General features: G+C 34.3%; 1 protein-coding gene across 6 annotated transcripts in view; it reads left to right on the forward strand.

Annotated features, from left to right (window-relative positions):
• The window catches only part of LOC126826793 (centrosomal protein of 104 kDa), a 46,184-nt gene that overhangs the window by 22,190 nt on the left and 6,800 nt on the right, over positions 1–17,194 (forward strand). For 5 of the 6 annotated variants that reach the window (XM_050555871.1, XM_050555873.2, XM_050555872.1 and 2 more), the window contains 14 exons: positions 2,472–2,548; positions 2,963–3,036; positions 4,068–4,235; positions 5,225–5,286; positions 7,796–7,868; positions 8,190–8,255; positions 8,856–8,977; positions 9,694–9,928; positions 10,211–10,306; positions 14,347–14,409; positions 14,844–14,935; positions 15,344–15,452; positions 16,205–16,343; positions 16,796–16,939. In XM_050555871.1, coding sequence (XP_050411828.1) covers positions 2,472–2,548; positions 2,963–3,036; positions 4,068–4,235; positions 5,225–5,286; positions 7,796–7,868; positions 8,190–8,255; positions 8,856–8,977; positions 9,694–9,928; positions 10,211–10,306; positions 14,347–14,409; positions 14,844–14,935; positions 15,344–15,452; positions 16,205–16,343; positions 16,796–16,939 — 1,520 coding nt within the window. Of the gene's footprint in view, positions 1–137; positions 2,317–2,471; positions 2,549–2,962; positions 3,037–4,067; positions 4,236–5,224; positions 5,287–7,795; positions 7,869–8,189; positions 8,256–8,855; positions 8,978–9,693; positions 9,929–10,210; positions 10,307–14,346; positions 14,410–14,843; positions 14,936–15,343; positions 15,453–16,204; positions 16,344–16,795; positions 16,940–17,194 lie in introns of those variants that run through there. The other variant, XM_050555876.2, reaches the window with a different exon arrangement.

The following is a 17,194-nucleotide window of genomic DNA, read 5'->3' on the forward strand; positions in this document are numbered from 1 at the left end:
TGAATTTAAATTTAGCTGAAAATAGATTAACAGGATTTATAATAATTAATATTTATTTCAATATTTTGATAAATTTATGCAGATGTTAGTTTTCTTCAAATATTCAAAACAATTTTTGTTTATTTTTTTTTTTACAGGATTAAACATTCTTAGTCATTTTAAGTTACCCACCTTTTGTACCAGTATTAATTAATACCTTAATCATTTCTTTATAACATAGTTTGAAGTGATCTAATACTTACTAATTGTGTTGAAGATCAAGAAAATATTAATGGTTTTATCATTGATTTTGCAGTGGCTATAGAAATTAATTGATTTCTCTGTATCTTTTTTTTGCTTAATTTGTTCGGGATATATGAAAATTTTAGAGTGGACTTGTTCAATAAAACCTAGTTGATGACATCCACTAAGATTATATTGTATTATCACATTTGTCCACTTTAATTATGTTATACACTGGATTATACTATTAGGTTTTCTATTATCACTTGCATGACGCAGAATATTCAATTCTTAAGTTTTGATGTTCACAATAAGCATTTAACTAACTACAATAACATTAAACGGTTATAAATCTGTAACAGTACTGTTACATGTATATATCGTATGCAATAAAAATATCAAAAATTGTTGGTTTTAGAATTAAAAACAATCATGAATCCGACTGATAAAAATCAAGATATGAAAATGTGAATGAACACCATTCTTTAATAGGGGGAATTGGGTGGTTGAATGGTTGAAGGGCATATTAATTAAGGACTGTTGAGTCAAGTGGTGTTTCAATCTCACATTTGTACATGACAAGGAGTAGGGTGACTAAGGTCACCTGCCTACCCTCTAGGGTTTTCTTTCGGGTCATCCGGTATTCTCCTAATGTTAAGACCCTTACGCACAAGCAAATTATTGAAATAAAAAAAATGTACCATATGTTAGTCCCTAAGTGACCTAGTTTGTGTTAGGTGGACTTTAAACCCAATTTCACCCCCCCCCCCACACACACACCTGTCTTAAAGGGTGTATGGCTCTATTCTTTGGAACCTTAAAACAGATGAAAATGCGTCTAAAAAGCATGTATTAATATAATATGAATGTATTTACGGTAATGTGATTTTTATTCATTTTTTGAAAAAATTAATGTCATTTCTAACCAATTATGTTTTGTGAAATATGTGGACAGTCTAAATTGAACTGCAGTCGTTTGTGCCTGCTTAGTCATTTTACATGGGTTTTTTTTTTATTATTGTTTTGTTGTTTGTGAATCAGCCATTACTAATTATAACTGCATGGTCTTGCTGGATCTGTTTTTCTTTGTTCTTTACAAATGGCACCCGAAACCATTGTGTCTTAATTAGATATTGGATATTAGGACCCCATATTTTCACAGCAAGATAACAACATCAATGTTGATTTAAATTGACCAATATTGAATTCTAATTCGTGTTTTTAATTTCAAATATTATGGAAAATATAGAGTTTGCGGTTTAACCCTTAAATTCTGCAAGAATTGATTAAAAAAAACTGGTTACAATTGTATTTTCAAAATGTGATTGTGCTGGAAATAATTAAGTCGTCTGCCAAAACTATGTCATGGCATTGGCATGTATGGCTTATAATCTTGTTTTAAATAAACAATTTGAAAAAGTAGTGTGAATTGAGACAACAGATTGCAAATCTCAATCTGTTAGAATGTCTGTGCTTTCTATGTTTTGCTGTGCAGTTGTCCTACGTCATGTTGAAATATTTATTGGGATGGTATCAATCTGTAATTACATTCTCAAGTGAATTGTATCAGTATTTTGTAGTATTGTGTTCATGCACAGTTAAATTGTATTATTCAGCATATGTTCATGCACAGTTAAATGTACATATCGGGAAAGGACCAAAAACTGTATTGAAACTTTTTTCCCAAAAATAAACAAATCCCTTTCCTTTAAATTATCGTGCAAGTTGACTTGTTCTCTTTCCAATTTCCCAAAGTATTCATGATTTTACAGAAAACCTTTTTTTTTTTGTCAATATTGTAAAATTACTAAAAAGTTGCTCAAATGTCGCCAGTGACCAGTATTATTAAATACATGAAACTTTGAAACTAAAGGTTGGCATTTCATAACACAATCTTAAATTCATTCAAAATACGAACATTTCTGATTTTATTTTGATATGAATATTAGACTGTGCTTACAGAAAGGTTATTTTTGGAATATTTATAAAAATGTGGGATTTTTTTAACTGAATAAATCTGAGTTAAAGTGTGGTATGAAATATATGTTCAGCTAGACAATATTATGAAGGGAGAAGCCTGAAGTAAACTTTTGTATATTAAATATACTGCTAGCCAGTGGAATAACAGTTTTATTTCACTGATAAAACGCGGTATTCCACTACTGATCATAAAATAAATTGTTATATATGTTGTAGAAATCCTACTTTATATGAAGAGAGAAATTAAATATGTGTTATATATATTGTAGAAATCCTATATTATATGAAGAAGTTGTAGAAGAATATGTTGAAACTGTACCTGATGAGGAATTTGAAGATACAATAGGTAATTTACTCTATAGTCTATGGATGGCCGAATGGTTAGCGTATGCTGGTGTGGTTTTGATCCCCCTGTTGTATGTGATGAAGAGTAGGGTTTCCTTTTCAACCTCGTGGGTTTTCGCCGGGTCCTCTTATTTCCTCCCACTGCTAAAGACCCCTAGGCGCAAGCGAATTATTGAAATAAAATTAAACCATCACATGTTAGTCCCAAAATGACCTAGTTTGTGTCGAGTTGAGGTTAAACTCTCTCTCTCTCTCTCACATTAATATCAACTAACTAGATATAGCAAATAAAGAGAAAGGCAGGATTAAACTTTAAGGTAGACTGCACAGTCCTTAAGTATTTTGTTAACTTGGTTTTTGGTATACTAGGGAGCGAGATGTTGATGACTAAGTCGTCTTGGTTTCTTAATTTCAGGAGAAGCTGAACCAATGACAGAACAAGATTTACGGGATGCATCACAACCTATAGAAGTGTTTGGTGAACCATTGGTATGTACAAATACTTCTAATACTGTTTAGTATTCACATAAATATTATCCTAGGGGATTGCCTTAAAGTTTCATCCTAGAAGATTTGCCTGAAAGTTTTATCTGAGGGGTTTGCCTGATAGTTTTATCCAAGAGGTTTGTCTGAAAGTTGCATCCTAGGGGATTGCCTAAAAGTTTCATCATAGGAGTTTGCCTGAAAGTTTTATCTGAGGAGTTTGCCCAAAAGTTTTATCTTAGGGGATTGCTCAAAACTTTTTTTTTCTATGAGCAGATTGCCTGAAATTTTTATCTGTGGGGTTTGTCTGAAAGTTTTATCTCAGAGAATTGCCTGAAAGTTTTATCCAAGGGGGTTGCCTGAAAGTTTTATTTAAACATGCATTATGCAAGAGCAAAATCTGCTTATTACAAGTCTTTCTTTAGGCCTGAAATGTTATCAGTTAGACATTAATTAACTTATCCAGACCATAATAAACTCTCGATGTCAAGGCTAGCCTTCGATGTTGGCTGGATTAGATTCCTATATGCCGCTAACGGCCGTTGATAATTACATCAATAAAAGTGGATAATCGAGACTAAGCTGTTTATATTAATGATTTTAGTAATGATGACCGAGACTATGCCAAAAATTTCACCCGCTTCTTTCTCAGCTCATAGTGGATCAATTTGACTGAAATTTTCAGCAAATTACCTTTACACTATCTAGTTTTTAACTATTATAGCGAGAACTGCCATCTTGTTATCTTATCTCCCATAATGTATCTTTAATGGGATAGCCTGGAAGTTTTATCCAATGGGTTTACCTAAAAGTTTTATCTGATGGTATTGTCTGAAAGTTTTATCCCAGGGAATTACCTGAAAGTTTAATATGAGGAAATTGCCTGAAAGTTTTATATAGGGGAATTGCCTGAAAATTTTATCCAAGGGAGTTTTCTGAAACTTTTATCTTATGGGATTATTTCACATATTTTCAAACATTTATGATACATGTAAGAATTTATGTCATTTTAGAGTACATGATTTAAATATTTATAGGTTTCTAAAGCATATTCTAAAACTTGGTCATATCGTGAAGATGCTTTGTTAGCTGTTTATAAAAAAATGTCTGAACTACCGTCATCAACTCCTAAAGATGAGTCCAAATATATGATGAAGGCTGCCATATTCCTTGTAAAACGTGCCATAGATGATAAAGTATATGCTGTAAGTATTAAGATATTTTATGTATGTTTTGTTATAACAACAATTTGCTCCCTTTGTTAAAGGAGCTAAGTCTCGAACTCAATATCATCCAAAATCTTTGACATTGAAAACACGATTTATTTGTCAAATTAAATCAACATTCATGTTGTGATCTTACCGGGAAAAGATGGGCTTTTGATATCCAATATTTAAGACAAAATAAACATTTTACCATTGGTACACGAATCGTGTACCATAATGGGCTTCAGCCCCAGTTGTATCAAGAGACTCGAGGGACGAGGCTAGACACCTTGCACCAAATCAAACGGCGTATGTAGACTGGAATAACCAGACGCTAGAAATTTGCACTCGCTTGAGACTGCTGGCTTATTTCGCCGAACATAAATGATTTGAAATTGGAGTAAAAACGGAAACCATTGAATGTAAATCAGTTTATATACATTCATATTACAGTATTATATGCGTTGCGACCCACTTTTGTCAAATTTCTAGGTCCCAACTGTTAGTGATTTAGCTCCTTTAACATTGATTTCTTCTAGAGTTATGTCCCTTGGGAATTATCAAGTTGTGAACATTCAGGTAATTGAAACAAAGAAGCTTTTTGAATTTCGACAAGTTCCATTGAATCCTTCAATAGTTATGTCCCTTGTCATGTGAATGCTCAAGTTGATTGATCAAACCATAAGGGGGGTGGGATGGCTGAATGGTTAGCACGTGGGCGCTGTATCATAAAGCCTGTCATTGAGTCAACTGGCATGGTTTCGAATCCCCGGTTGTACGTGACAAGGAGTAGGGTCGCCTGTCCAACCTCGTGGGTTTTCTCCGGGTCCTCCGGTTTCCTCCCACTGCTAAAGACCCCTACGCACAAGCGAATTATTGAAATAAAATTAAACCATATGTTAGTCCCGAAATGACCTTGTTTGTGTCGAGTGGACATTAAATCCCATTTCTCTTTCTCTCAAACCATAAGGTTATATATATTATTTCAGGTATTTAAAGCAGCAATTCATTTACTGCGAATGATATTAACAGAATATGTAGCTAGATTTAAGTAAGTTCATTTATTACACACTATATCACTCTTTATCTGTTAAAATCCCAAGGAAATGGGGGTAGATCTACTTTAATTGGCCAGTTTGTATGTCTAGTAAGTGCAGGAGGACCCCACTACTTGCACAAAAAAAAGGGATTTTTTGGTATTATCGAAACAGGTGATGACTTAAAACTTAAATCTAAACTATCTATTCAATTTAACATGAAATATTATCATGCTTTTTGTCCCCCGCCTTTCGAAGAAAGCAGGGGACTATTAAAATGGGTTCGTCCGTCTGTCTGTCTGTCTGTCCGTCTGTCCGTCCGTCCGTCTGTCCGCCTGTCTGTCCGTCACACTTTTTGGGACACAATAACTCTCTTCCTAATTGAGCTAGAATGTTCAAACTTGGTGTATGTGTTTATTAGGTCAATGCCTTGATGGAGTTCGAAGATGAGCATTTTCCGCTTAGGGTAAGCAGAGATAAGCAATTTGATTGGTTGATGCTTTGGGACACGATAACTCTCTTCCTAATTGGGCTAGAATGTTCAAACTTGGTGTATGTGTTGATTAGGTCAATGCCTTGATGGAGTTCGAAGATGAGCATTTTCCGCTTAGGGTAAGCAGAGATAAGCAATTTGATTGGTTGATGCTTTGGGTCCCTTGGGACACAATAACTTTTAATTGAGCTAGAATGTTCAAACTTGGTGTATGTGTTTATTAGGTCAATGCCTTGATGGAGTTCGAAGATGAGCATTTTCCGCTTAGGGTAAGCAGAGATAAGCAATTTGATTGGTTGATACTTTGGGGCACGATAACTCTCTTCCTAATTGAGCTAGAATGTTCAAACTTGTTTAATTACAAATACATAGAGTAAAAGAATAGAGAGCCTACCTACAAAACATACATTATTCCTGTTTATGGTGTATTGCTTTCATAGGATATTTATTTATCAATTTTATCAAACAAGTATATGAATTGGTTGGAACATAAAATATTGACATTCAGTCACTTAATTCCTTAAAATCGATTGTAATAAACTCAGTATTTTGTTTCCATTTTTTGTCCCCCGCCTTTCGAAGAAAGCAGGGGACTATTAAAATGGGTTCGTCCGTCTGTCACACCTTTTGGGACACAATAACTCTCTTTCTAATTGAGCTAGAATGTTCAAACTTGGTGCAGGTGTTTATTAGGTCAATATCTTGATGGAGTTCGAAGATGAGCATTTTCCGCTTAGGGTAAGCGGATTTAAGCAATTTGATTGGTTGATGCCTTGGGACACGATAACTTTAGTGGTTTCGAATCCCCGGTTGTGTGTTACAAGGAGTAGGGTCGCCTTTCCAACCTTGTGGGTTTTCTCCGAGTCCGCCGGTTTCCTCCCAAAGACCCCTACGTGCAAGCGAATTATTGAAATTAAAAATTAAACCATATGTTAGTCCCGAAATGACCTAGTTTGTGTCGAGTGGACATTAAAACCCATTTTTCTCTCTGTCTCTCTCTAATTAAGTGAGAGTGATGAAACTTGGTGTATAGTTTCATTACATCAATACCTTGACTAAGTTCGATAATGAGCATTTTCTGCTCAGGGTAAGCAGAGCGATAAGCAATTTGATTGGCCAAGATTTTGGAACACAATAACTCTCCTTCTAATTGAGCTAGAATGTTCAAACTTGGTGTATGTGTTTATTGGGTCAATGCCTTGATGGAGTTCGAAGATAGGCATTTTCTGCTAAGGGTAAACAGAGCGATAAGCAATTTGATTGGTTGATGCTTTGGGACACAATAACTTTAGATCTAATAAAGTGAGAGTGAGAACACTTGGTGTATAGCTTCATTACATCAATACCTTGACTAAGTTTGATAATGAACATTTTCTGCTGAGGGTAAGCAGAGCAATAAGCAATTTGATTGGTCGAGACTTTGGAACACAATAACTCTCCTTCTAATTGAGGTAGAATGTTCAAACTTGGTGTGGGCATTCATTAGGTGAATACCTTGATGGACTTGATGATGAACATTGTCTGCTTACGGTAGGCAGAGATAAGCAATCTGATTGGTTGATGCTTTAGGGGCACGTTAACTTCGGTTATAATGAAGTGAGAGCGATGAAACTCTGAATATAGATTCATTATATCATTACCTTGACTAAGTTTGATTGTGCAAATTTTCTGCCTGGGCTAAGGAGCGATATGCAGTTTGATTGGTCAAGACTTTGGGACATAAAAACTCTGCTTTTAATTGAGGTACAATGTTTAAACCTGATGTAGATGTTCATTAGGTGAATGTCTTGACTGATTTCAATGATTAACCTTTCAAGCTAAAGCTAAGCAGAGCTATTCAATTTCATTGGTCTATGCTTTGGGACAAGATAATATTGATTCTATCTGATAGGGTGTGATGAAACTTAGTGTGTAGTTTGATTGCTCGATACTTTTGAAAAAAATAAATGTGTGATTAATTAATATGTGTCATCTATTTATTTTGGGATTTCGGCGGGGGACATCAGCCTCACTGTTGGCTTGTTTTACAGAATACCAAAACAGGATATTGTTTCTGCTTGTGAGAGAACATTGCCTAATTTATTACACAAAGCTGGTGATACGGTAAGTAAAAAAGATGTGACGTTATGTGTATCAGTTTGAGAAATTATGAAATTGACTTTTAACTATGAATCAACAGATCTCTAGAGTATCTTAAATTTCCTAATGCTCAAGTCATACGTGATTGCTATGGTTGTTGTTGGTCTCTTTTTTAAAATATTATAAATTCCCTTCTTTAGACTAATTATTAATTACACTCTTTAGACAAATTACACTCTTTAAACTAATTATGAATGACATTCTTTAGACTAATTATAAATAGCATTCTGTAAGGTAATTTATAAATGAAATATCTTCCTGACATTATTGTTATGTTGATTGTAGGCTGTTAGAAATCGAGATGATGCTAAAGGTTTTATATTAGAAACAGCAAATTTCCCAGATGTAAAGGTGAGTAGAACTTGATTTACACTTATTAACATATTGTTTTTAATTTCATTTAATAACTGTGATACCGGTACTTGTTTTTATTTATGTACCAGTATTAAAATATATTTTGTGATTATATGTAAGTTTATCTTGTGCTATGTAACATATGTTTATTGCCATATATCCAGGTTTATGCTGACAAACCATTAATCAGCATTCATTCATTAACTAATCTGAAACTAGTTTGTTGAGTGCTCATATAGATCTTAGATCAGTTGCTCTTAGAGGTAATGATAAGGTATAACCAGGGCTTTCACTTCAAAATTTTGGCAGTCAGTCAGTTGGGACATATTTTGTTTTTACCTCATATTAATTGGCAAGATATTATAAATAACTAAAAAATTTATTGTATTTATTGTGTTTGAATGTTGAATTCTTTGAAATTCTAATTTCCTGTCATGGAAATTGACAGACAGATAATTTTCCAGACTGACAATTTTCCAGGTAATCAGTCAAGACAAGCTGATATGACTGAAACGAGAATCCTCTGTCAGACATTGTTCAGTTGATGAAATACCAAACATTAATTTTTTTTTAAATTTTTTTTTTTTCTGATTTCAGCCTACTTATGTTGTACCACATGAATTAGTGAAGCCATTTAAAATGTCTATTGCACCTAGAATAGGTCAAAGTCATGTGGAAATATTAGAATCTTTATACAAAGATCACGGGTTGAATAAAAGGTAAGAAAAAAGGAAATGTTTAATGTTGTGATGTTCTGACAGTAGTCACTATACATATAACTTCAGACTAGAGGATGATCATCTATTTGATTAGGGGGGTTGGCTGGCCGAATGGTTAGCACGCTCGCGCTGTATCATACGTTCTGTCATTGAGTCAACTGGCGGGGTTTCCATTCCCCGATTGTACGCCTGGAGAAGGGTCGCCTGTCCAACCTTATGGGTTTTCTCCCGGTCCTTCGGTTTCCTCCCACTGCTAAAGACCCCTACGCGGAAGCGAATTATTGAAATAAAATTAAACCATGTGTTAATCCCGAAATGACCTAGTTTGTGTCGAGTGGATGTTAAACCCCATTTCTCTCTCTCTCTATTTGATTATATAAGGCCATAGAGGCATAAGGAGGAACCCAATCAAAATTCACAATATCTGAATATTCTGATGGTATATTTTGGAGTCCAATAGTTTCAATTTCAGATCGTAAACTGTGAATGCATTTCGCAGAGTTATTTTTTTCCATTCAAATTTTTACTTTTAAAACTTAGTACGTAGTATTTACCGTCCACTTCCATCAAAGTGATAGCGTTGACAATAGTATAAAGTTTATGAGATTTTTATATTTTGCTCTGTGGGATTTGTTGATGACTTTCAAAGGAATTCTTAAATTTTTCATTAAGGATAGAATTCTCACAATTCCTGATTTTGTTTTCTAATATTTCAGTGGTTTATCTGTAGAAAATATGATGCCATTTTGTGTGGAAGTTTTAAATCATCATTCAGCCGATGTTCGTGATCCGGCAGAGAGAATTATAAAGATGTTATATAGAGATGTTGGTGCTCCCGTTAAAGATTATTTACCGCCAGATGACGAGAAGAATCGTAAAAATACACTGTGGAGACAATTGTTTGAATATTTTGATAAGGTGGATGGTAAACCAAGTAAAGAGGATCTTAAGGTAAGTACATAATACTTTGATATAAAATGTGTATCTATTGGCATTGAGAAGGTCTCCAAGGTATTGAGGTGAAGAATTGTCATACAGAGCAGAATATGTAATGGAGAGTATTTTAAAATTGATATGTTGACTGACTGGAAGCCAATGGAGATGTTCATTTGGTTTAATTTTGGTTACTGTCAAATAAAATCCACAACTTAAAATGCCCAATTTCACATGCTCTTTCTGTTAGGCATTTATTTAACCCAACTAAGTTCTGATGTTTGAATTTTTTTTTTGTAGAGATCACAGATGGATCAAGAACATGAGAAACAGGCTGAAATAGAGGCCTTACAAAAACAACTACAACAATTAAAAGATATGCAAACAGGCAAAGCAGTAAGTATTAATAATAAACCCAGATTACTGTAGTCGCTATCAATATAGCATAGAAATTATATATACCTCATCGATAGCATAGAAATTATATATATCTCATCGATAGCATAGAAATTATATATGGCATCCGTATAGAAATTATATCCATAGCATACAAAATATACATAGGTCATCAGTATAGCATAGAAGTGATATGTGTCATCAATATAGCATGGAAATTATATATAGGTCCTCAGTATAGCATAGAAATTATTTATAGGTCCTCAGTATAGCATAGAAATTTTATAGGTTATCAGGACAGTACCTTAATTTGGTATTCCAGTATATATGAATTATATATGGGTCATCAATATAGCATTGAAATTATATATAGGTCCTCATGATCAGTATAGCATAGAAATTACATAATATCAGTATAGCATAGATATAGGTTATCAGTATAGCATAGAAATTATATATAGGTCATCAGTATTGCATGTTAATGAATCCTTCAGAACAATACCTAAATATGGTATTCCAGTATATAGAAATTATATATAGGTCATGAATATAGCATAGAAATTATATAGGTTATCAGAACAATACCTAAATATAGTATTGAAGTCTAAAATCTATGAACATGAAATGATTTGTTGGCCATATGTGTGTGATTTCTTGTATCGGAATATGGGTGTTACTAACGTTTCAATGTGACAAAGGCATCAGTCAGTTCCGTATTGGAATTTAGCAGAAGTAGCCTTTAGATAGTAATCTAAACAATCAAAACAAAAAACATAGGGTAGATGCCATCTTGAGCTCATTGTTTTTATAGATAGAAAATAAATATTGTCCAGGTGTCAATATTGTTCAGGTGTCGGCTAACAATCTTAGAGAAAAACAAGATGATGGGATGAAATGACTAGAAAGTAATCGAAACTTTAGATGGCTTTAACTTGGGGAATGATTGATCAATTTGATCAAATTTTGCACTGAAAGTCTATAATTTCCATTTAGTCTGAAATTTTGTGCCTTTAAACGAGTTTAGAAGAAAACCTTTGCTATTTGTTGACCTTTTTTTGTGAATTACGTGTAGAATAAATAAACTATAACACATACTTATGGAAAAAACAGCTACAGATTTAAATAAGTAGCTGCTTTTCAATAAGTATGTGTTATTTAAATCAGTAGCTGTTTTTCCATAAGTATGTGTTATTTAAATCAGTAGCTGTTTTTCCATAAGTATGTGTTATTTAAATCAGTAGCTGTTTTTCCATAAGTATGTGTTATTTAAATCAGTAGCTGTTTTTCCATAAGTATGTGTTATTTAAATCAGTAGCTGTTTTTCCATAAGTATGTGTTATAATTTATTTATTCTACCCAGTTACTAAATGCCACTTAAAGAATAGATGAAGAATAGTTAAATCAATAACTAGATGGCAACCATCTACATTTCGGTTTTCTGTACAATATAAAACATTATTTATTTGTAATTGTATTGAAATGTTTGAATTATTTGTACAACAAGCTTTCAAATGAGGAGGAGGTAGATGAATTCAACACTAATCTCAGTCGCTTGCCTAACAAAGAAAACAATCAAGCACTTCGCCGTTTGTCCGTCAATTTACCTGAAGTCTCCCGTCGTCGCATGTCAATCAATGACCAGAGTCTAACAAGTCGGCGCCCGTCTGTTAATGGCCCAGAGACATCTAACAGACGTTTATCTATTTATGATCCAGCACATCGACGTTTATCAGTTAACGGCGCTGAACCGACTCCCAGACGTCTGTCCATTAATGGTCAATTTGGAAACACTTATGTAATTATCTCTGTGGATTTAAACATTGGTCATACCCTTTTTTTTTTGGTGTGGCATTCAGCACGCAGTAAAATAGATTAATGTAATGCACATTATGATGTTTCTGTCAAACTTTCTGTAGTCTTCATATAAATGTGGTTTTCTCCAGGTCCTCCGGTTTCCTCCCACTGCTAAAGACCCCTACGCGCAAGCAAATCATTGAAATAAAATTAAACCATATGTTAGTCCCGAAATGACCTAATTTGTCTCGAGTGGACGTTATTTAAACCCCATTTTTCGCTCTCATATAAATGTGCCACTGTCTGGGTAAAGTTCCCTCATAGCACAATGCATGGCGTATGCTCGTCTTCAATAGTTCCATTTCACTTCATCGTATAAACAATTGGGCATCTAAAATGATATCTTTATTTTAGTCTGGATGTGATTTGGCGTCCATCATTGTTCTCTTTAAAGTCTATTTTATGCTAGAGTGATTCAGTAGGCACACCTTCATTAGCCCAGTTCGTGCAGAAAAGTAAGATGCAGATAGAGCATACAAAAGGGAAAAAGAGAACATATTCTAATGGACAAATTAACTATGTAGATATCATATTATACAAATATCATACAATGGAAGTGAAATTTTAAAAAATGATTTATTTATTATATCAGTTAATTACTGCCCTAGTTAAACCCAATATCTCTATACCTACATCAAATATCATACAGTGGAAGTGAAATATTTAAATAATTTATGTCATTCACTTATTGCCCTAGTTAAACCCAATATCTTTTTACCAACAACACAATCTTAGCACATATTGATCTAGTTGTAATCTGCAGACTTTAAACCCAATTACTCTATATTGACAACACAATCTGAGCACAAATTCATATAGATATTGTAATCTGCAGACTTTAAACCCAATCACTCTATATTGACAACACAATATGAGCACAAATTGATCTAGATATTGTAATCTGTTGACATATATTAAATCCAACCTCTCTGTCTCTGGTTTACAAATCACAAAATCTTTTACCGACAACACAATACTTTCACACAAACTGCACTCATTCCATCTTCTAATACAAATTATCGGGATTTTCCAACTGGGTTTCCCTTTGTCAGTGGTACAGGACAGAGGGCCTGACAAGGACAGCTATCTAGTTGTTCGGATGGGATGAAAAACCGAGGTCCTGTGTATACCTTGGTATGCACGTAAAAGACCCCTTGGCAGTTGGAATTCAATATATAAGAGTAGGCCATAGTGCCGCTACCCAGGCAAAATTTCCCTTATTGTAAACTGAATGGTATATGCCAGTCTTCATTAGTCCAGTCGGAGACGAAGAGTAGGACACTAATCCCCCATTTCAATTTATTTTTCTATTACAGCACATGATATAAACTGCACAATTTCTATGTTTGAAGCACAGATCACTACAAAATATTTCCACACTAGTTGTATGCGTTTTCACTATTCAATCCCCGCCATACATTCATCAAAAATATTTACAGTGAACACATATTTACAGAGAGAGTTAAAACTTCTTTGAGTAAATTTACACAAAATATCTAATGATGTTATGGCAAATCTAAAGAAAACTACTATAAGATGATACATACATATTAAATGGAAGTAAATTCATCAAGTTTAATTTTATGTTTTATTAGTTGATTGTTATGATAAACAACTGTTTAAATCTATGACATTAATTTAAAATAACTTAACTTCTTTGTTTTGTATAAAAAGTGAAAGTGTTGATATAATTAAATTTGATGTTTTGGTTTGTGTCTGTTTACAGATAGAATTTTAAGGCCACAGCAAACCAAGAGGCAATGTTGAAATAGAATTGATTCTGTTGACAGTTAAGGCCAAGAATGAAACTAAAATTAGCGTACAAATTAACTTCTGCTTATATCGTCATGTTTCTCTCGAACTGATGAATTTGATATATTCAAGTATTGAGAAAAATGCCTTTGAAACTTGCGCCCTGTTGTTATCTCTGTGGCCATCAAATAGAAACGACACACCAGATGCAATTTACATCAATTTCAAATGCATAATTCTTAATATGTCATTTTGCAAGAAACGTGACGATATGTAGAAAGATATTTATTGTACCAAAACTTCCATTGTTAATGTCAATTCAGCACTGTATTTTGACTTAATTTGAAGAGATTCAGCTTCTTTAATTAAGCATTACTCTTTGACACAATTTAGAAAGAAATAATAATTATTATGTAATTTTGTGTTTGCTTCAGCCTGTGGATGAAAATATCCTCAAAGATGCTAAAAACAAAAAAACAGTCCAATCAAAAGATAAGGTTAGTACGTAAAAGCATGTTTATTGGTCAGTGAGTGTGAAGCAGTTTCATACTGTTCTCTTTCAAACACTTCGGGGGGGGGGGAAATCACAAGATCTGTCATTGAGTCAAGGGAAGTGGTTTCGATTCCCCACTTGTACGTGACATGGTGTAGGGTCGCCTGTCCAACCTCGTGGGTTTTCTCTGGGTTCTCCAGTTTCCTCCCACTCCTTATAACCCTTACAGTCAAGCGAATTATTGAAATAAATATTGAACCCTATGTTCCGCTCAGTAAAATAGTCCCTTTGATTTTTTACGGTTCATATTTGATAATCAAGACATCAGTATCAGGAGAAGATACTGAATTTGAAGTGAAAAATGGGGGTGAGATAAAATACATCGTTTCTGGGAAAGAAATTGACACAGCACTAAATTTTTCGAAATCTTTTTTCCAGAAGAAAGCTGACCCAAAAAGTAAATCTAAGTCAAAACTACCTCCACGTAAACCACCAACGCCAGACGATGATAATAAGTTTGATATAGATAAGTAAGTTTTACCATCAATTTGATATAGATAAGTAAGTTTTTCTTTCAATTTGATATAGATAAGTAAGTTTTACCATCAATTTGATATAGATAAGTAAGGTTTACCATCAATTTGATATAGATAAGTAAGGTTTACCATCAATTTGATATAGATAAGTAAGGTTTACCATCAATTTGATATAGATAAGTAAGTTTTACCATCAATTTGATATAGATAAGTAAGGTTTACCATCAATTTGATATAGATAAGTAAGTTTTACCATCAATTTGATATAGATAAGTAAGTTTTACCATCAATTTGATATAGATAAGTAAGTTTTATAAGACAAATAAATACTTTAATTTTATTTGCAAGCCAATCTAACTGGAAACATTGTGTCATGTTATGATATATAATATTTAACTTCAGTGTATGTATATTCTGTGATGAACGTAACCCAACATTTACCGAAGAAGGTTTAGATGTACATTATTGGAAGAATTGTCCGTTATTAAAACGATGTTATTATTGTAGACAGGTGAGATGTTTGTCCCGTCAGCTTGATAATTGTCACTAATTAGCTATGATCAATTTATATGAATAAAATGAAAGATGTCTGTGTATGTTCACCCATCACGATTCGTTGCAGCGATCCACCCCCACATACGTGGTATCATATTAACTAGCATGAACCCGTGAATGTTTTAGGCCATCAAATTTAGGCCCCAGGAAAATTGTGCCAAGGCATTAGGTGAATCATGTTTCGGCGCTGAGCTCCATCCTCACATGTGTAGTATCAAATTTACTGGCCACCGGGCGAAGCTAGGTATCCTTAGGCCCGTAACTAGGTGGGGGGGGACACAGCCCCTCTGCAAAAAGTCCCCCCCCCCCCCCCCCCCCCGGGTACACAGCCCCTCTGCCAAAAGTCCCCACCCCCTCCCCCGTGAAAAAATTTTAGACCATAAAAAAAATTGATACACATTGTCCGTCAATATTACAGCACCCCTGAGAACACCTCCTGCCCCCTCACATTGCTCTGAGCTAGTTACGGCCCTGGGTATCCTGTGAGTGTCAGTGAGTAAGGTGCTGGCTCTAGTGGTTTAACACTTGCATGTTAAATCGTAAGGTCTGTCATTGAGTCAAGTGAGAAGGAGTAGGGGTGCTTGTCCAACCTCGTGGGTTTTCTGCAAGTCCTCCAATTTCCTCACACCATCTGTTCTGAAAATTGCTAAACTTATCGTCATGTGTCGTGTATTACATTTACATGTATATAAATATATGTTATTCTAGGTTGTAGAAATTGCCAGCTATACTGATCATTTACTTGAAGATTGTGAGAAAAAAGATACATTTAAGAAATGTCCACGATGTTCAGAAGCTGTCAGTAAATCAGACTATGATTCACACATAGCAGAGAAATCATGTACCCGTAAGTTGACCTCTTTGTTACAAACTTGAACATGGAATTGAAAGCTTTAAAGATAATGGGGATACACAATTGAACGTTCCAGAATTGATTTCATTCAATCCCCCAAAATACTGACTATCGAGTGAAAAGGGAGATTGTGCTGACTGCATAAGAAAACATCTCAACCAACAATGACAGATGAGACACATCGGTTGTGTTTAATTACGTCACGATTCTACTTACACCACCTCTGTTATCAGGACTGACCGAAATGTGATGCAACTGAATTCCACATCACTCAATTGCAATTCTGACAATTCAGAACTTTCCGGACTGACATTCGAGCATCGCCATAGTGATTATTCATTATCCAATATGGCAACCTTTTATCATACCTGACCAGTTTGATTAGAATACAGATCCAAATGTTTTTCTTCGAGATATTTTATTTTGTTTATTTTTTTTTTTTACAGCTGCTAAAGCTAACAGTACTCACTGTCCATTGTGTCACATAAACGTATCACCGGGCGATGATAGCTGGAAAAATCATCTCATGTCAAAAGATGGCTGTAAGGAAAATCCTCGAAGGCTTCTTTTATTCAGCAAACATCCACCAGGTAGCAACAATTCTATCATTCATTTAAAATTACTATTAAAATTAATTTTATTCTCCCAAAATCCAGACTTTGTGGCATTGTCATGTACATGAGAAATATGTCTGTAGATAGTGTGGTCCATGTTAAAGCCCTGGGGGGTTGGGTGGCCGAATGGTTAATGCGTGAGCGTTGAATCACAAGGTCTGTCATGGAGTCAATTGGTGTGGTTTCCTCCCACTGCTAAATACCCCTATGCGCAAGCAAATTATTGAAATA

Source organism: Patella vulgata, chromosome 7 (assembly GCF_932274485.2).
Source record: "Patella vulgata chromosome 7, xgPatVulg1.2, whole genome shotgun sequence".
Classification (NCBI taxonomy): domain Eukaryota; kingdom Metazoa; phylum Mollusca; class Gastropoda; family Patellidae; genus Patella; species Patella vulgata.